This window comes from Calypte anna, chromosome 6 (assembly GCF_003957555.1).
Source record: "Calypte anna isolate BGI_N300 chromosome 6, bCalAnn1_v1.p, whole genome shotgun sequence".
NCBI lineage: Eukaryota > Metazoa > Chordata > Aves > Apodiformes > Trochilidae > Calypte > Calypte anna.
Window position 1 is genome coordinate 19,564,536 of NC_044252.1, and position 17,195 is coordinate 19,581,730.

General features: G+C 38.7%; 1 protein-coding gene across 3 annotated transcripts in view; it reads right to left on the reverse strand.

The window, feature by feature from the left end:
* Positions 1-8,772: 8,772 nt before the first annotated feature.
* Positions 8,773-17,195, reverse strand: part of MARCHF5 (membrane associated ring-CH-type finger 5) — a 28,659-nt gene continuing 20,236 nt past the window's right edge. Inside the window, exons 3-6 of one of the 3 annotated variants that reach the window (XM_008501998.2) lie at positions 15,150-15,280; positions 12,505-12,688; positions 11,914-12,080; positions 8,773-11,081 (exon numbers count right to left, since the gene is read on the reverse strand). In XM_008501998.2, coding sequence (XP_008500220.1) covers positions 10,965-11,081; positions 11,914-12,080; positions 12,505-12,688; positions 15,150-15,280 — 599 coding nt within the window. In that variant the 3' untranslated portion in view covers positions 8,773-10,964. The remainder of the gene's footprint in view (positions 11,082-11,913; positions 12,081-12,504; positions 12,689-15,149; positions 15,281-17,195) is intronic. The other 2 variants (XM_030453129.1, XM_030453130.1) reach the window with 2 other exon arrangements.

A 17,195-nucleotide genomic window follows, 5' to 3' on the forward strand; every position in this document is an offset into this window, starting at 1 on the left:
GCTTGTGGAGTGCTTGGAACTGTAACAAGCAGCAGAGGCACTCGTGGAAACGCCACCAATTTTGCACTGGGAGCAAGTTTCAAAGAGTGTGACATTCAGAGGCTGTGGAAAAAGGTGAATGGTCACATCAGGGACAGATCTTTTCACAGAGAACAGAAATAAGGTTACATAAGGCCACCACAGTTCTGGTATTTCCTAGCATTTGGTACGGGGGCTTCACAGCCAAGTGCTGTAGCTCTGACTTGGAGGTGTAATTGCCAAGTTCAAATGAAAGGGAAACAGAAGAGGGGGATGAGGGGGAACTTTTATTCCACACGTTTTCTCGTGGGGGAGAGCCACAGGATCCATCATGTGTTGGATGTGCCAGTGGTCAGGATGCGTGTCCATGCGATAAGCCCACTGTCACTGCCAGTTCCTGGTGCTGGAGAGCAGCAGAGGAGCTGAGGGACACACTCCGCTCCAGCTTCTGGTGGAGGCAGAACTCTGTCTTCTTCATGACCATCCCCTGTCCCTGGATCCACAGCCAGTCTCCCCACCGGTCTCAGTCCTTATCTCCTCATTTGTCACTTGCCTCTTTCACCCAGTCGCTGATCCACAGCTCCCTGCACCCTAAGCCATTCTGCAGCTCAAAGGCTCTGTGGGATGGTGACTACAATCTCTTACCCATTTTTCTCACAATGACTACTACCTCCTTGCCCTTCATTCACTACTTCTGTTGCTGAATCCGCATTTTATCTTTTAAGTAGGATAGGCTAAGGAAGTCACTGAGAGCTCTTGAGGACAGGTGTTCTTCTTTCAGGTCAAGATATAAATCACTGTAGGTAGCAATAAGGTGCTAAGACCCATTTATTCTCTATTTGTGTCCCTTATGCAAAAAGCCCTTAGAAATTCTAGTTCAGCTTCATCAAATCCCAACTGAGCAGGTTTAACCTTCAGATTTTCAAGGTGCCTGGGAAATTTTTCATACAAGTCACAAAATTCACCATCTCAGCCATCAATCTAAAGTCCTTCCTACCACCTAATTCCCCACTTCAGACTTTGAGACTGACATGAGATCTGACACACTCTCCTATCAAGTGACCAAACTATGACAGAAGAAACTTTCCATAGCTACTCCCTGTGGGCCACATACCATGGTGTTTGAAATTTGACAGGGTTCTTAGGAATTGGAAATTCAGTCTTATTAAAGGAAGTATCAGGCGACCTTGACAGTTTGGAGTGGAGGAAGAGGAAACATTTCCTTGCAGAGCTCTTTAACGTAAGGCTGATATCCTTCAACAGAAAGGATCCTGTACTTTAGCCTTTAAAAAGTCTGTACTAAAACTCCACTTGTGTGTAGATCACCCAGTCTGGGGAAAATCTGTATCCTTAAGTACAGGCAGCCACATGAGTGCAGAGGGAAGAAGAGAAAAAGAAGCCTTCATTACAATGCACAAGAAGAGAAATTGCTTTGGCAGCAGTAGGTAACTTTCATTAACCACACACTTAGCACAGTGAATGAAGAACAGAATTACAGAGCAATACATGAATTGCCTGCCTCTTTTCTCTGTTCTTTGCTGTGCAGTGGTATCTTAGTTTTCCCGAGTCAGGCTTACTGCTGGGTGTGAGCATCCCTGGACTGCACCTGGCTGTGCTGGCTTGTTAATGCATTTGCTTGGAAGAGATGCCTGGTTTGCACATTGAAAGGATAAAATGCTTGTAGAGAAACAAGATAAATCAGGTGCCTCGAGTTGCCAAAGAGTGGGTGTGAGTCCACCTGTGCCTGATTAGGACAGGCCCCCTATTACCAGGGGGCCAATAAAGGTGGGACACATACCCACAGAGGAAGCTCACTCTGGTGTGAGGCATGGAGAGGCCAGCAGCTCGTCGAGCCTCTGGAGCAAGAAAGGCTCTTCCCACTACACTTCTACCCTGGAAGCGCTGTGTGGTGGCTGGAGTCCTGGAAGAGACCAGCAGCTCGTCGAGCTTCAGGAGCAAGAATGGCTCCTCCTGCTACTAATGCTCATCCTGTTTTCTGTAATTCTGTCACCAAGAGCAAAAGCTCATCTGACTGGTTTAACTTAAGGGCAAATACAAGGCAATGTGGTTGAAGAAGACAGAAATACTGTAGCAAGAAGTGCGTAAAATCTGACAGAGGAATAAGTTGTATTCTCCAGGACTGGAAGCTTGAAAAGAACATTGCAGAGATAATGCATGTTCTTGGCTTGAGAGAAATGCTGTCCATTAGACACATATTTCTCTGAAGATAGATCTGAATTTTTGAGCTCTCAATTGAATAATTGCTCTGTGAGATTAAAAATATTTTGAATTATTAAATTTCTCATTCACTAAAATTGAGCAAAATTGCAGGTGGTGATTTAAGATGTTGTTGAATAAATTATAACATTTTGTTAAAATCCCTTTTGTCTTTCCTTTGTCAGTTTATTTCAGAGATCTCAGCTCACGTAGAAAGCATATCAGCCCAGTACAGACAAGAGATGAGTCAGAGATTTGTCATCTTGGATAGTCTTAGACCTCCTGATGCCTGCTAACCACTGCACTGCAAGTCTGAAGTAATGTTACTTGCATGTTAAAGAGCAAGACTGAGAAAGCTGATGCTTCCTTGCTATGCTCCATTCTCCTGACACTTTGCTGCAGCCTTTCGCGGAGACCAGGTCAGATTCACATACACAGAGCTGAGGTAATCAATGACCTCAGTCTAGCAGCAAAGAAAAAGGTGAATTATGTAGGCAAATAGTAGTGAGTCTGAAGGTGAGTTTTATGAGATGACTGCATCAGTCTCATTACTGACTTGAAAGGAGCAGGTATGTATCTCTATCCTCCTTCACAACCACCCACCTATTGCTGTTGGGCCACTTGCCAGATGGGAGTGAGGAACTGAAACAGCTCCAGACATTACACTGGCTCTGTTAAAACCATGCCCTTGACCTGCAGATTTATAGGAAGTCTAATATGATGTTACACACAGCACAAAATGAACCAATGAATCTGTTGTTCCAGCATCTCTTTTCATTCACTTTTAATCAGCTTTATACAAATTTTAATAACAGCAGTTACTTAAGTAAGACCAATATTTGCTTCACAGAGTTAGCTGTGAATGTATATCCCACACGTGACTTAGAAATAGGTGAATGAAATCTGTACACAAACAGCTGCTTTTGAAGCTGGACTCCAAGGCTGCATGAGTCAGGACCTTGACAGCCTGGCTTGCATTCCTGCTGCTTAATGCACACATCCTCCAAGCAGAATGGCTGCTGCCTGCCCCCACCCCTTCTGGCAGGACTCAACACGTGAGTTCAAGTGCAGGATTTTTTGGTCAAAGCTCATTCAAATATTGATGCGTCAGACCACAGGCAGTGTAAACATCTATGATATGCCTCACCTCCAAACTGCAAACCAAACATACTACCCATATTAAAAGAAGAAAGGCCTGCAGCCATGACTTAAGAAAATACAATGCGAAGGGAAATTATACCCTGCTGGTGATAGGCCTGTAAAAGCCTTTTAGGATGCAGTAAGTTGGTTTGTAACATTTGAAATTTCTCAGCTGAAGCAACATTCTCCCTTCTCTGATTCATATAGCTTATTTTTGTGTCCCTCCAATTTTATTTTTGTCTGGTGTAATTTATAGCAAACTATTTATGGAACTAGAATAACTGTCAGTTTTGAGAAAGGACAGTTTCTCCTGTTTATGATGTGGCTTAGTAGGCTGTTAGAAGGTTCCTGTCCAGAAAATGGATAGCAGTACCCCTGTACACAAAAAGAGAAAATATTTTTTACTCCAGTTTCTTTCCATCCCGTATTCTTGTAAATAATAAGTCTAAGTTAAATTTTAGGATTCTGTATTCTCTTTATGGTTTAAGTATGCCATGTTGTATACTAACATCATCAAAACACTAAACATGCTCTTTTCTACTTGGACTTCCTATGTCTAATGTTATAGTTGATGATTATTTTTAGATTATGAGCGCATTATTGCTGTCATATAAATCCCTCGGGACGGTGGTTTTCATTTCATTTGGTGGTAACCACTTTATGATAAAACACAATTGTATGATAGATAACCCAAAGGCAAGCTGTTAATTGAACACTTGAGAAGCACAATATGACGTTTTAAACAAGTGATTTTGTATTTTGGTCTTAGAAAAAAATGGCAAAGGCTGGCACTAAGAACAGTGACTAAACTCTGCTGAAAAAACCAATGTATGCTTATCACCTTGATGCTTGCAGATAGATTAAAAAAAATCTCATCTCAACAGCAGGTGCCCACACGAGGGAAAAAAAGCAATCTTCCCCTAGGATTTAGTCCTCAGACTAACCACCACCTGCTGTTTTTGAGAGAGGAGTTATCCCTGGAACACTGCATTTTTCATTGTGTCTGCTAATGTCAAGGCTTAGCACAGGACAAAACCCTGAATTTAGCAGAAGTACCAATTCAGGTAAGTACAGGCTTAGCTGTTGCTAAATTGGCATTTATAATTATATAGTCTCTGCTCCCCTGCCATGATCATTGTCAGTGCTGGAAGTTTTGTCTCAGTTCAATGACTTCTGTTTTATAAGCTCTCATTTGTCTTTTGCTGGGACAGTTTACAGTGATTTTGTTTAGCTGTACTGATGAACTGCTGTCAGTGGAAAAGCTCCAACCACCAGAGGAATACAAGGATTAGATGAAATCTACAATTCCTACACAGTTGGAAAATGGGGAGATTAACTACAAAAAGCCTGAACCAGAATATGAAATCAGATCTTCTCAAATACTGTCTGTGTTCAGGATTGCAAATCCATGTCCAACTGTCTTTATCTCTGAACTTCAAAAGAAACTTCTCAGCACAACTGTAACTACTGGCAGGAGCAGCAGAAGCAGGAAAAGGCAAACAAGGTGTTGGCAAGGCCTAGCATTTTTTCTGATGGGGTTCTAGATTTCCTTTCAGATAATGCAGAATTCTAGAATTCCAGCATCTACTCTAGGCTTACATTGCAACTACTGCTGTGATAAGGAGGGCTGATCTTATTCTGGACATGATATGAAATCTGTACCTCTTTCCTGCCAAGCAGGACATGGATTTCCTGAATTCTGCCACAATCCTCTCATTCAATCTGTTATTTTGCAGACTCTGAGCCTAATCTGTCTTCTGTAGAGTTGTTGTACTGTGTTCTGTCTGCATTTTGGTGTCAAAGCCTTATAATGCACAGCTAGAGGATGTTTAAATAACTTGAAACAAGTAACAGCAGAAGCAGCCATCTGTATTCAGGCCATGGTTTCACCCACACTGATGGCAGAGGGCACCCTGTGCCATTTATGCCTTTGACTCATGGGCCTTTCCCATGCCCTAGGAGAACTGGACTCAGCTTTACTCCCAGAGGAAGAGAGGTATTAGTCTGCCAGCCTGGCTCCAGTACAAAATAGTGACTTTCAGGACAGCCCAAAGCTCACCTGTTAATAGCACTAGAGTTAAACTTCATTGTATATTCTTCCCATCCTTCTGCTTTCTTATGTATTGGACAGTCAGTATTTTCATGGTGACACTATTCAGTTCCTCGGCAAGTCAGTGGAGGAAGAGATTTGACTTTCAAAACAGAGCTACAGAAAGAAGATATTTCGATGCTATCTAATTACATGTCAAAAATTCAATAATAAGGAAAGGAGTTTCTTTGGGAGTACAGGAAATGTTTGGATGCTAAAATAGACCGCTCACTTTTGGAGTCTGCCTACCACATGCCGTGTAACTGTGGTGCATACTTCACTTGTCCTAACTACATTTCACTATATTTATTTCCTTTTTGACTGGAGCAGAATTGCCACCTACAGAATTCAACTTGCTTGTGCCTTGCCCTTTTAAAAACAAAACAGAACCAAAACAAAACTAAAAACCACCATCCCAGCTGCACATCATGATTGATGTATAAATATTTAGTTTCTCTTGGCCATGTTTATATGTATGCAAACATGTTTTAACATTGTCTAAGAGGCTGCAGTCCACAAGAATTTATGTTAGGTACAAGAAAAGGATTATATGGCTTCCCAGATTACAATTACGCAGCCGGCAGAAAAGACAAATTCAAGTCTTCTGCAGTCCTTTTTAAAACACTTGGTTAATGTGCTCCTAAGAAATATCCAGATGCAACTAATTACCCTGTAATGAGGCTCCTAAATCTGACCATCTAACAGCTTATAATACCAAATTATTTGATTTGCTTTAAACTCTTCATATATGGATGCCATAAATGGCTGTATTCCTCAATAATGAGACACCTGAAAGGAGGTTTATGGGATTTAATTAATGTGGGAACAAGGTCAAATAAGATGACTACCTAAGACACATTCCACTTGTTAACTGCGGGTTTATGAATTACTTATTTAACATATGAATGCCAGGTTTAATGAGCAGGGACTTTGGCCACCATTTTGACAGTAAGAAGCTTGCAAAGTTAGTTAATACATGTGTCTCACACAGGTGTGCCAGGTGTCTGCAGTATTGTTTCCTATTCTAACACCCACCTCTAATTATGCTATCTGCAATTGCAGTTTTCCACAAAGGAATTTTTCCCCATGTTGGTACCTGGGTAACGACTGAGGGACAGAGAGCTCAGTGCTGCAACCCACATGCTACTGACCTTTGTAGAGGATGTACTTGACATTCATCCTTGGTCAAGAAAGGCTCTATGGTGGCTCAGATTTTTGAGAAGACAAGATGATCCCTGACACTGTAGGACAATTTCCATGGTGTGTTGCCAGAATCTTCTCTAAAATGCCTCCAGAGAGATATAACTATCAGCCTAGTTACCAGCAAGGTGGTACATGCCAAATACATAGCACGATTCTGTGTCTGCTATAGAGGACTGAGCTTGGGAATGTGGGTTGGCCAGTTGCATGACATGGTATTTAAGTTCTACCAAGGGGAAAGTGCTTTCATTTTCATACTGCTTTGAAATTTAACACCACTCTTGGGTAGAGAACACTGCAGTTAAGATACCATTTCTTTTTCAACAGAAACCACTAACAGAACAAAAAATTGCTTTGCATTTAAAAGGTACCATAAAATTTAAGAAAAAAATCTTCATTTAATGGAATTCAGGCTGAATTATCCTTGTAAGTTAGCAGCAATTTTCCATGCCCCCCTCAGCAGTCAAGAAGAATTGCTAACATGTTGGCTATGAGAAATCCAACTTGCTACCCATTCTAACTTGGTACTGAGGGAGTTTGGTCTTAATCTCAGGTTTAATATGTCAACATGGCATTTTTTTCTACCTCTGAGATTAATTTCAATTAAGTTTTTTTTTGTTCAGTTCTCCCCTCCAAAGGCTTTTCATCATGTAATTTGTATTCCATACACCTTCTGCAACGCTTCTCAGCCAGAAGTTATGCATACATATGCAATGTTAGGTATATTTCTCTAACCAACATCTGTCTTGGATTAAAAAAAAAATTAAAAAGAAACCCCTCTGATACTGAAGTGCCAATATACTGGAGAAGCAAGACCTTCCTCCCGCACTGGTCTTGTAACAAGTAAGATTTACTCATGGTCTCTTTAACCTAGAACTATGCAAGGAAGGTAAGGTGGTGGAGGTTTTTCTCTATCAAGTTAGTCAAGCCCTTATTAAGCAGCTACTATTTTGCTGCAGAAAAAGCAAAGAACACTGTTGATTTTCATCAAGATAAAACCATTTTTGATTCTGTACTACACCCTATGGATTTTATCTTCTGTGCATAAGAACCATATGGAAAAACGGTCAGGAGAAGGTCTTGCAGAGGTAGGGAGTAGAGATATCCGCATCTTGTAATGATTCGTGGGAGAGAAATGACAATTATTCACAAAATTTTAGACATACAGTACTCATGTCAGTGTGTTCATTTATCAGCTCCCATTAGCTGTAACTAAGTGGTAGTTGTAGTGAGAGAGCAATTGAAAAGCACAAAGCTGTGCATGCTGTAGCAGAGTGGTCTGAAGATACAAGCTGCATAATTTTTTTTTTTTTTTTTTTCCTATGGAAGCCCACTGCTTAGGCAATTGCTTTTCCATAGCTGAGTCACCCAGCATTAAGTGAGGTGCCTGCAAGATATGTTTTGACAGATGCTGCTGAGGATTTTAGTTGAGGCAGCTTCAAGTCATGTCTGCTACTTGGTTTTAGTGGTTCTGGAAAGGAATTTTTCTACTGAATGCTTAGTGTAGTACAACCAGAAATAACCATTTTATGTTCACAATATTCAGAAGTGCAAAAGCAATTAAATGTCCAGAGCAGGTGAATAACTGGCACGGATCTTAAAACTTTGAGGTAGAGGGGCCATGATCTAATGGAGATAGCTCATCCTTCCTTATAGGAGATATTTTTTTATTCCCCCTACCCCTTGCATTCATGTTCTCTTTGCACATATCCTGTGTTGCCTTTCTGGAAAGTGAGCTATATTACTCAAGCTCTTGAATTAGGCCTTCAAATGAATTAATAAAGCAAAAGGAATCTGAATGGTTGAAGTACTGGGCAAATATTGGCACAAATACTTTGTTTTACAGCTCATCCCAATAGAACAATCTGCTAAACCACAGTGCAGAAGGAAGTCTTGGCCTCAGTGTCTACAGCAAATGAACCAACTCATTAAGAAACACTGTTTACTTATTTCCATAGATTATGCTGGAATTTATTAAAACAGATTAAAGTGAGACTCTTTGCCCAAATCACAACAAGTGCAATTCCTTCTCTGATAATCAAGGAAGACAGCTAGTGTTTGAGAAAGTTGTGCTACAGCCTTTTGTTCAACTGACAAAATACACTAGGGAGTGTAAAAAATATTTATTCAACCTAATTCAACATAAGTATAATTTGCAATACTTAAAAACAAGATTTACAACAGAGTAATGACATTCTGCCACTCAGGTGAAATTATTTTATAATCCATACAGTATTTTTATAATTGTATTTTTACAATACCTTTAACTTCAAGAAGAAACAATGTGCTTTCCCCATGGAACAAATTTCATCAACTTTCAAACCCACTAATTTGCATAATTTGATTTCTTCACAAGACTTAAAAAAAAACAGTAATAAATTGGTTGGAAATATATACAGCAAAGACCACTGAAAAGCTATTTTCTTGAAATAAGGATTTCTGTAAGAAGTACATATTAAATTGTTTCAAGACTACCTTAGAGAAAGCAACAACTTTCAGAGGTTGATACTCTATTTAGAGTTTTATATAAAAGTGAGCTCACTAAGACAAATATAATCAGCAGACTTACAAGATTATAGTAATTCTTTAGTTACAGCAAGAACCTCAAAAGTATTTGATACTGACTGTATAATTTCCAATACCTGTATAGTTTTGGAATACTAGTTGGTCATTATATACACTTTTGTACAGTTCTAAAATATTACATCTCAGCAATTAAGATAAACATACTATAGAAAAGGTATCATTATTTTGAATTTCTCTAACATACATTATTGCAGTCATATATGAAGTCCATTCTGCATTTACTTCCTTTCTAGTGAAGAGAAATATTTACTTACACTTCCACTAAAAGTTTTTTTTCAACCTTTCTCCATGCATTTGACATACTAATACAAACAAGAAAGGAGAAAGCAACTTTGAGAATAACAAATAAATTGTTGTTATGAAAAAACTTCAAGTACTAAATCTAGGTTAGGTCTGGCATGACTATCAAATGGCCTATTATGTTTGTAAAAATTTAACTTCACAAAACATTTAGTTTCTGTTAAAATTAAATTTATAAATACATCAATAACTGAAGTGCTAATGTTTCCCTCAGCTGGCTACTTTGAACAGACTCACTGTATGAAAAACTAGTTCATTACACATTTAAGATTTATCCTTTAGTAATTTACAGAATGGAGCCCAGTTGTCCTAAGAATGTCTCTCCTACTGGTGTGTGCCATGTTCAGATTAGGTACCCCAACTCCAGTGTCACCCCCTCCCAGCCAATCGTTCTTCCTCTACAGCTCATATTGCCAGCAGAGAGCCTACTACTGGTACAGAGCCAAGTTACAGACCCAGGTCTGGAAGTTCAAAGGATGCCCTGATTTATCAATTTAAATGTAGCTTTAGTGCCCAGTGCTGTTTCCTCACATTTCTACTGTTCTTTGTACCTGTACAGGTTTTTACATAATCAAAAGGAACATTTAAACTAAACGAGTGCTTTAATAGATAACTGTAAAATAAACAACTGAAATTTACCTCTCCCATGTAATTATTTTACTGTGGAGGAAAAAAATGCTATCCAGCACCAGTAACAAAACAGTAAAAGAACCATGGGAAAATATTAGTAGGCACTGCTGAAGATACAACAGGACACTAAAAATTACCAGCAATAAAGTACTCACCTAGAAGCCATGCTAATTTCAACAACTAGTACTTAGGTGGCTAAAGCTGGCACACAAATCCTGTAGGGAGTGATACATCCTCTGCTTTCTCTGACCAGTTATTTGAGTATTTCACACTCCATTTTTGATACCAGCATGAGCCAAGGAAATCTTTATTGGCTGATGTACCACAATTATGTCTCCTTGGTAACAACTCCCATTTCCTTTGAAAAAAACCAAAACCAAACCCTCATTGTGTGAAATGCTGAACTGGATGAGAGTGGGTATGAAAGCACGTAAAAGAAAAGGCAATTGGATATAGCCTATATTAAGTACACAATTTAAAATGTTCTTGCTCTGTAGTTGATTTTTTTTTCCTATTCAGCATATTGGCTCAAAGAAAGTAATTCAGAAGCCTGCTGCCCGACAGAAATATCCAAAAATAATGAATGCCAAGTCACATTCTTAGCTTCAGTGGTTGCTGAAAGGATTTACCCTGCCACAAGACAGTGTTTTATTATATAGAGAGGAAAAATGAAAAACAGGAGCAGCAACTTATCACAATTCTTCACTACTGTGCAATAACGATGGAACCAATACAACATGGAAACCTGTTTGGTGAGGATGTAGGACATCTGGAGATCACAGCCTTACGCTCCTTCTTGCTCAGGATAATTTAAAATTTTACGGTGAGCTTGGCGCAAATATTGCTGCTGTTTGAAGTAGACCTTAAAAGCTCCTTTTATAGCAACAAAAGCAATTCCACCCTAAAATAGAAAGATATTTTGAAAACCTTCAGTTAAGTATCACACAATTGCAAATGTTCTTTTTAAAAATTTCTGGTCAAAAAAGATCTGTTTTCCAATCATACAGCATTTTCTTTTGAAGTTTAGCTAATTAGGAAAATTCCAAATTATTATCTCAAAGTTTTCTGTCACAATGCTACTTAAGGGGATAACACAGCAGATCTATAAAACCTTCTGAAAGCTTTGATTTGCTTGGAAGTCTGACAAATACTCAAAGAATAATCAAAATGCATCCTTTTTAAAGAACAAAGTAAAATGCGGACAAGTATTTATTTTCCTCCCTTCTCTGAATATTACATGGCACAAGGAATAATACGAGAATAATAATATGAAAAAAAAAAAAGTAACAAATGTATTCTCCCAAAGAATTATTAAACAGAAGCTAGGATGAAAAGCTTGACACTATAACCCCAGACTTCGCTTGCACAGGTTGTTCTTAGATGATATTGGTTCTTCATCTTCATTATCACTCTTAATTACTTCTAAGGTCTGCCTAGTACAATACCAAATAGAAGTCTCAGCCTTGCCTTGAACTGAGATTAGTTTCAATTGTAAGCTAAAGTATGTCACATCATGTTATCCACAGCCAAGATGGACAAAATAAAAAAAACCAAACAAGCAAACAAGAACCAAACAAAACAAAACACAACACCCTTCACCCTTCCCTCAATCAAATGCCACCTCTTAGATCCATATTAAGTTCCTTTTTACTTTTCTTCTATCCCCCCAAAAACACAACACTTCATGTTCCCATATTATAAACCTTTGTGAAACAAACAACACTGAATCTTACCAAGATTGTCCTTTGTAAATTTGAGTTAACACTGCTGAACATCAGCTTGCCAACTATTGTGGCAATAGTAGGGAAAACTAGAGCTCCACATAGAATACGTGTAGCAGAGACATGATCTGCCAAAGGATTGGCCTCTGCTGGAATACGAGGAACAGGACATCCAATGCCTAAAGGAATCAGAGTAGAGGGAGCAAATGTTAGGAAGCCACTACCTCAACACAGAATAAAGAAAGTACATTAGTACCCACCCCCACTTCACTACAGATCTATAGCCCAATTACTTTTTGGGAACTATCCCTCTTCTCAGTATTTTCCTATTTCCATTAAATGACTATTAATTTTTCTTCCAAACAAGACCCAGGGTTTTCAGTGGGTTGTTGTCTCACTAAGGCCTTAACTGAAACCATGTTCCTTCTCCTCTTGCCCAATTCTCACTAGGTACTATACAAACACAATTTAAAAAGACTGAACATAAGAGAAGGAAGGTGTTAATCACTTTTACTTAAGAACAGCAAGAACTACTTTCCTATCCCCCTCTCCCAAAGGCCCAAATTCAAGTCTGGTATTTCCTTTTAAATGTAATCACATTACCTGGAAATATGCTGTTCAAAATTTGTAGTTTATTAGAGTATTTGCGCCACAGTCTGAGCACATAGTCCTCCCAACGAATCATTTTGCCCAATATTAGCATGACTGGGATAGTGGGAAGTCCAATCAAAAGAAACAAAGGATCAGCTCTCTCCATGACATCAAGACCTTCTTTGTGACCCACAACCTGGTAAATATACAGTTGGCAAACATAAAGGCCTCAAAGAATGTAAATTCTAAGAACTGAAATAAATATTATATTTTTACATACAAAGAATGTAACATTTCTAATTTGTTTGGGGCTGCCCAGGCATTTTAAGTTAAAGAAAGAAAAAAAGAACAGGGTTTTGCCTAAAATACTTGGTTTTCCCTTGTTTGCTTATCAAGCATAATGCGGGCAAGCTACCAGCTCAAGTTTGCAAGTCCTTTATCTTGCAGAGACTTCCTTACCACCTCAAGAAGAGTTTCACGTGCTTCTGTGCAAGAAGCAGCCTAAACATCTGAAACATCAAAACATTATACCTTCCAAAACATGCAGAAGAATTTACAATTTAGAATGGTTAATTCTGCCTCATAAATTAATTAGATACTACTCTTTACAGGAAAAACTGATAGCAAAAATCTCAGGGTGATTTAATTTAAAATTTCTGTTATTTAAGAATACTTTATGCAAAAGAGATAAAAGTGTTAAAAAATACTGCTTCTATGGACAATGCAGGAAGAGATACATTATTTTCAACATTAGTGAAACAGCAGCACATCTTCACCTGTACCTTACTTAAAAAATGGTTTGTGCTATGACTTTAAAGGTCAGGCATTACTGTTCTAGGCACATAAAAAAAAAAAAGTTTGTATTTATAAAATGTATGTATTAAAACAGTAACAGAGCAATGCCTTATGTTTTCCTTAAAAGTACATCTTATTTTAAGTAACCCTAATAGGGCTGAGGGAAAAAATACATTAGTGGAAGGTATCCTCTAGAATCATCTCAATTTAAGAATTAATAAATTCTAACAGTCCTTTTAGTGCTTCTAGGAAGAACAGGCTCCTTCATGACTTTTTCCATTAGAATGCAGGAAGACTAAACCCACTAAAATAGTAATTATGTTTGTCAGGCACTGGATTTCCTGACATGTTTGCATTTACTTCCTGATTTCTCCACAAATACAAAAATCTATTCAGTCTTCACTTGCACAAAACTTAGGTGAACAGAACATGCAACAATAGTGTAATTGAGAAAATCCAACAAAAAAAAATCCAACAACAGGGTAGAAGCTGGGAAAAAGTACCACAGTACCTTCAAATTGTACTTTTTACCAAATAATTTCGTATTATTCTTCTAGAACAGGAAATGGTTATATACTGTGGCCAACCACTATTATTGCCACCAAAGATTATTCCTGCAAAAAAATATTTTGCATTTGTCTTCCAGCTTCCTCAGTATCTTCCACCCAAAGCGTGATGTCTGAAACTATCCTTTTTTGTGCTTATCATTTTTATCCATCAAAAAAAGTCTCAGTATCTTCTCTCTTCTCCTTTAGATTACTATTTCTCTCTGTTCTCAGTAAACCTATATTAGTTACTGACTAAGCTACTACTCGAGTGACAATGCCAATTCTGTATTTACTCTTCTCCATCAGAAGCTTAACCTTTAAAAATAGCTTTTGTGCTTTTCTCTGGCATTTCAACAGAAGGAAAGGCGTCTGAAATGCATCAGGAAAGAAACTGTATTAAACCCAGCAAATTTGGGGTGGTAAGAGAGGTGAAACAGTTTCCCTCCACTCCCAGTTTAATCTCCTCTGTTGTAGGCAAAAAGAAATTGCAGTCTTAACCAGCATGCCATTTATATATCAAAATACTGAATTGGAGGAAAATACCTAATTCTTCAAATCTGGGATTTGACCAGCTGTCTGAACTAATGTTTCTACAGATCCTCATTTCAAAAGCAAAAAACTATAAAAGGAGCATTTATCTTTCCATTTGGTTATATAGTTCTAGAGAAGTTAAAAAGGTCATACAAGTTCCTACAGACGAAGGCTTAGTATAGCAGTGAACAAGCAGAAAAGGATTGGTACATTTCAGGAAGTCTAGCTGTAGTATTACAGATGGTTGCAATATTCCTGTAAGGGAACACAATTTGACATGGAGTGACTTGCAAAACTGCAGGACAGTACCACACAGTTCAAGAAAAAGTAGTGCCATATCATTTACATGGAAAAGGGGCTAGGCTGCATTTTTATATATTTCTAATTTTAAATATTTAGAACTGTGTAGAGGAATACTTATTAACATGCAGATATGTTAAGTAGTTAACAAATTGTTAAGTTGTTGTTAAGTCTTTTCTGTAGGAACAGAACTGGTGTATGGGAACTGCCCATACACAGGGAAGCCAGGTGCAGTAGAAGTGAATTTTGTTAGCTGCAGACAGAACCACCCTTGACCAGGCATACTTGTCTTTATACCCAATGATCAGTTAAAAGTGAGAAGCTTTATATTCACCCATCTTGGATTCACTTATTAACCACACTGGAAGTGCTAAAAGCAGCTAATGCCTGTTTTAAGCCCAGAAAAGAAGAATCTTATTAATCGACTTTTCCTTTACAAAATTATCTTTCAAAGCTGGTAAGGAGAAGGAATATAACGTGTACCTGCATCACTGTCACAGCTCCATATGTTACAGCTGTCCAGTATATAGAGCCCACCATTATTCCAGCTGCAGCAAACGGACATGCCTTTGAGATCAGTCGATCTGCAAGATCCAAAACGTAAACAACTGGACCTATGATAAAGGAAAAGTAAGGTTTCAAGATAGATATAGATTAGGATACCAAAGAAAGCTCTCAGCATGTCACTGATGAGAAAGAAAAAACTTGGCAAAATACAAATCTGACATTTCACACATGCTGTTTAAATGAGAACATGTTACTAAAAAGCTACTAAGCTCAACTGAAAACTTATTTTTACCTATCATGTTATTCAACACAACATCGTCCTGAGACATTAATATGCCGGTTAGAACACTGACTAATATGCCCACTAAAGTTGACTAGCTTCCTTTGTGTTGAATTAGAACTGTTCTGTTGCAGAGGCCATTTTGTTAGTAGCTTTTTTGTTAGATATTTTAGTTTTCAACAGGAAGAATTAATAGTTAGTTGCAATGGACTTCATGCACTTGTCTTTGAAAATTTCATCTGAGAATTCTGTCACTAAACTATCCTGTTTCACAGTAAAAGGTAGCTCAACCAATATGGAAAATTGCTACTGCTGGAAGAGGCTGCAGTCAGTGTTTTTAGAGGATAACAGAGGAAAAACACCCTCCTATTCAGTTTGTTGAGTGCCTTTGACAACAAGGCATAAATACAGTTTCATTGTTCCGTCTATGGACAACTGCACTTTCCAGACCTGCAAAGAATAACACATTCACACCGCGACCAGCTACAGTGAGGCAGGTAAACAAGGGCATGCTTGCATCTTGTATTGGGGAGCCAGTAAGAGTATCAGCAAAGCAAAAGCCAGAAGCTAAAGACTGAAATGTATGTATGGAAGTGAAAAATGTCATCACCATGATCAGATTCCACATTACTTTTGCATTTGTCAACAAATTCTACACACAGACTGTCCTCCTCCAACTCATATACATTAATAGTTCTGTTAGCTCTCTCCTGTTTTTTCCTACCAAGATCAGTCAAAATATTCTCAAAACTAGCCTATTAGCATTATTCAAGTATCTAATCCTCAATGTCTCTCACCACCATTAACCCATTCCAGCCTGTACTTCTTTTACTTCTTCCTAAGATTTTCTTTTTTGAGGTCAGGGCTGAGAACAGGGTGTAGTAGGGAAGAAGTCATCTCTTAAGCAATGGTGTTAAATGACTAGCTGAAGTCCTGATACATTAGATGAGCAGGACTTCCACAAGATGAATTTCACTTGCCAGGCTAGTTACCATGCTCTGTTTTGTTCACCTGTCCCAAGTTGTATGCAGTTTTCCTCCTGACAGCCAATTAATCAAAACTTGTTCTGACCTTGCACTGAACTGGGAGCACTAGGTGCCAAGGATTATTTTTTATCACCTCATATTGTATTGGGCATTCCCCAAATATATAAAAATCACATGCAGCTCAGTTCTCAGCCTGAATACTGCTAGTACATAACTGTAGTGGAACAAAGCAATCAGATGCCTCTGATTACCGAGAAGTGGGTGTGAGCTGGTATCAAATCCACCTGTGCCCAATCAGGGCAGGCCCCCTATTGAGCATGTGCAAGACCAGGGGGCCAATAAAAGGTGGGGCTCATACCCACAGACTAGCTCACTGCTGGGCACTGTATTACCTTCATTGCGCCACTAGCGCTCATCACCTCCAAGGTGAGGTTCTGATAGCACAACTGGCTAAGCTGCAGTACTGCAATGCCAAAGGCCCCGGGTTTGAGACTCCTCAGAGCCTCACCTTGGAGGCAATGAGCACTAGTGGCGCAATGAAGGTAATACAGTGTTCGGGAGTGAGCTAGTCTGTGGGTATGAGCCCCACCTTTTATTGGCCCCCTGGTCTTGCACATGCTCAATAGGGGGCCTGCCCTGATTGGGCACAGGTGGATTTGATACCAGCTCACACCCACTTCTCGGTAATCAGAGGTGTCTGATTGCTTTGTTCCACTACACATAACCATTTTATGTTCTAAGTTTTTTTAGGGTAGT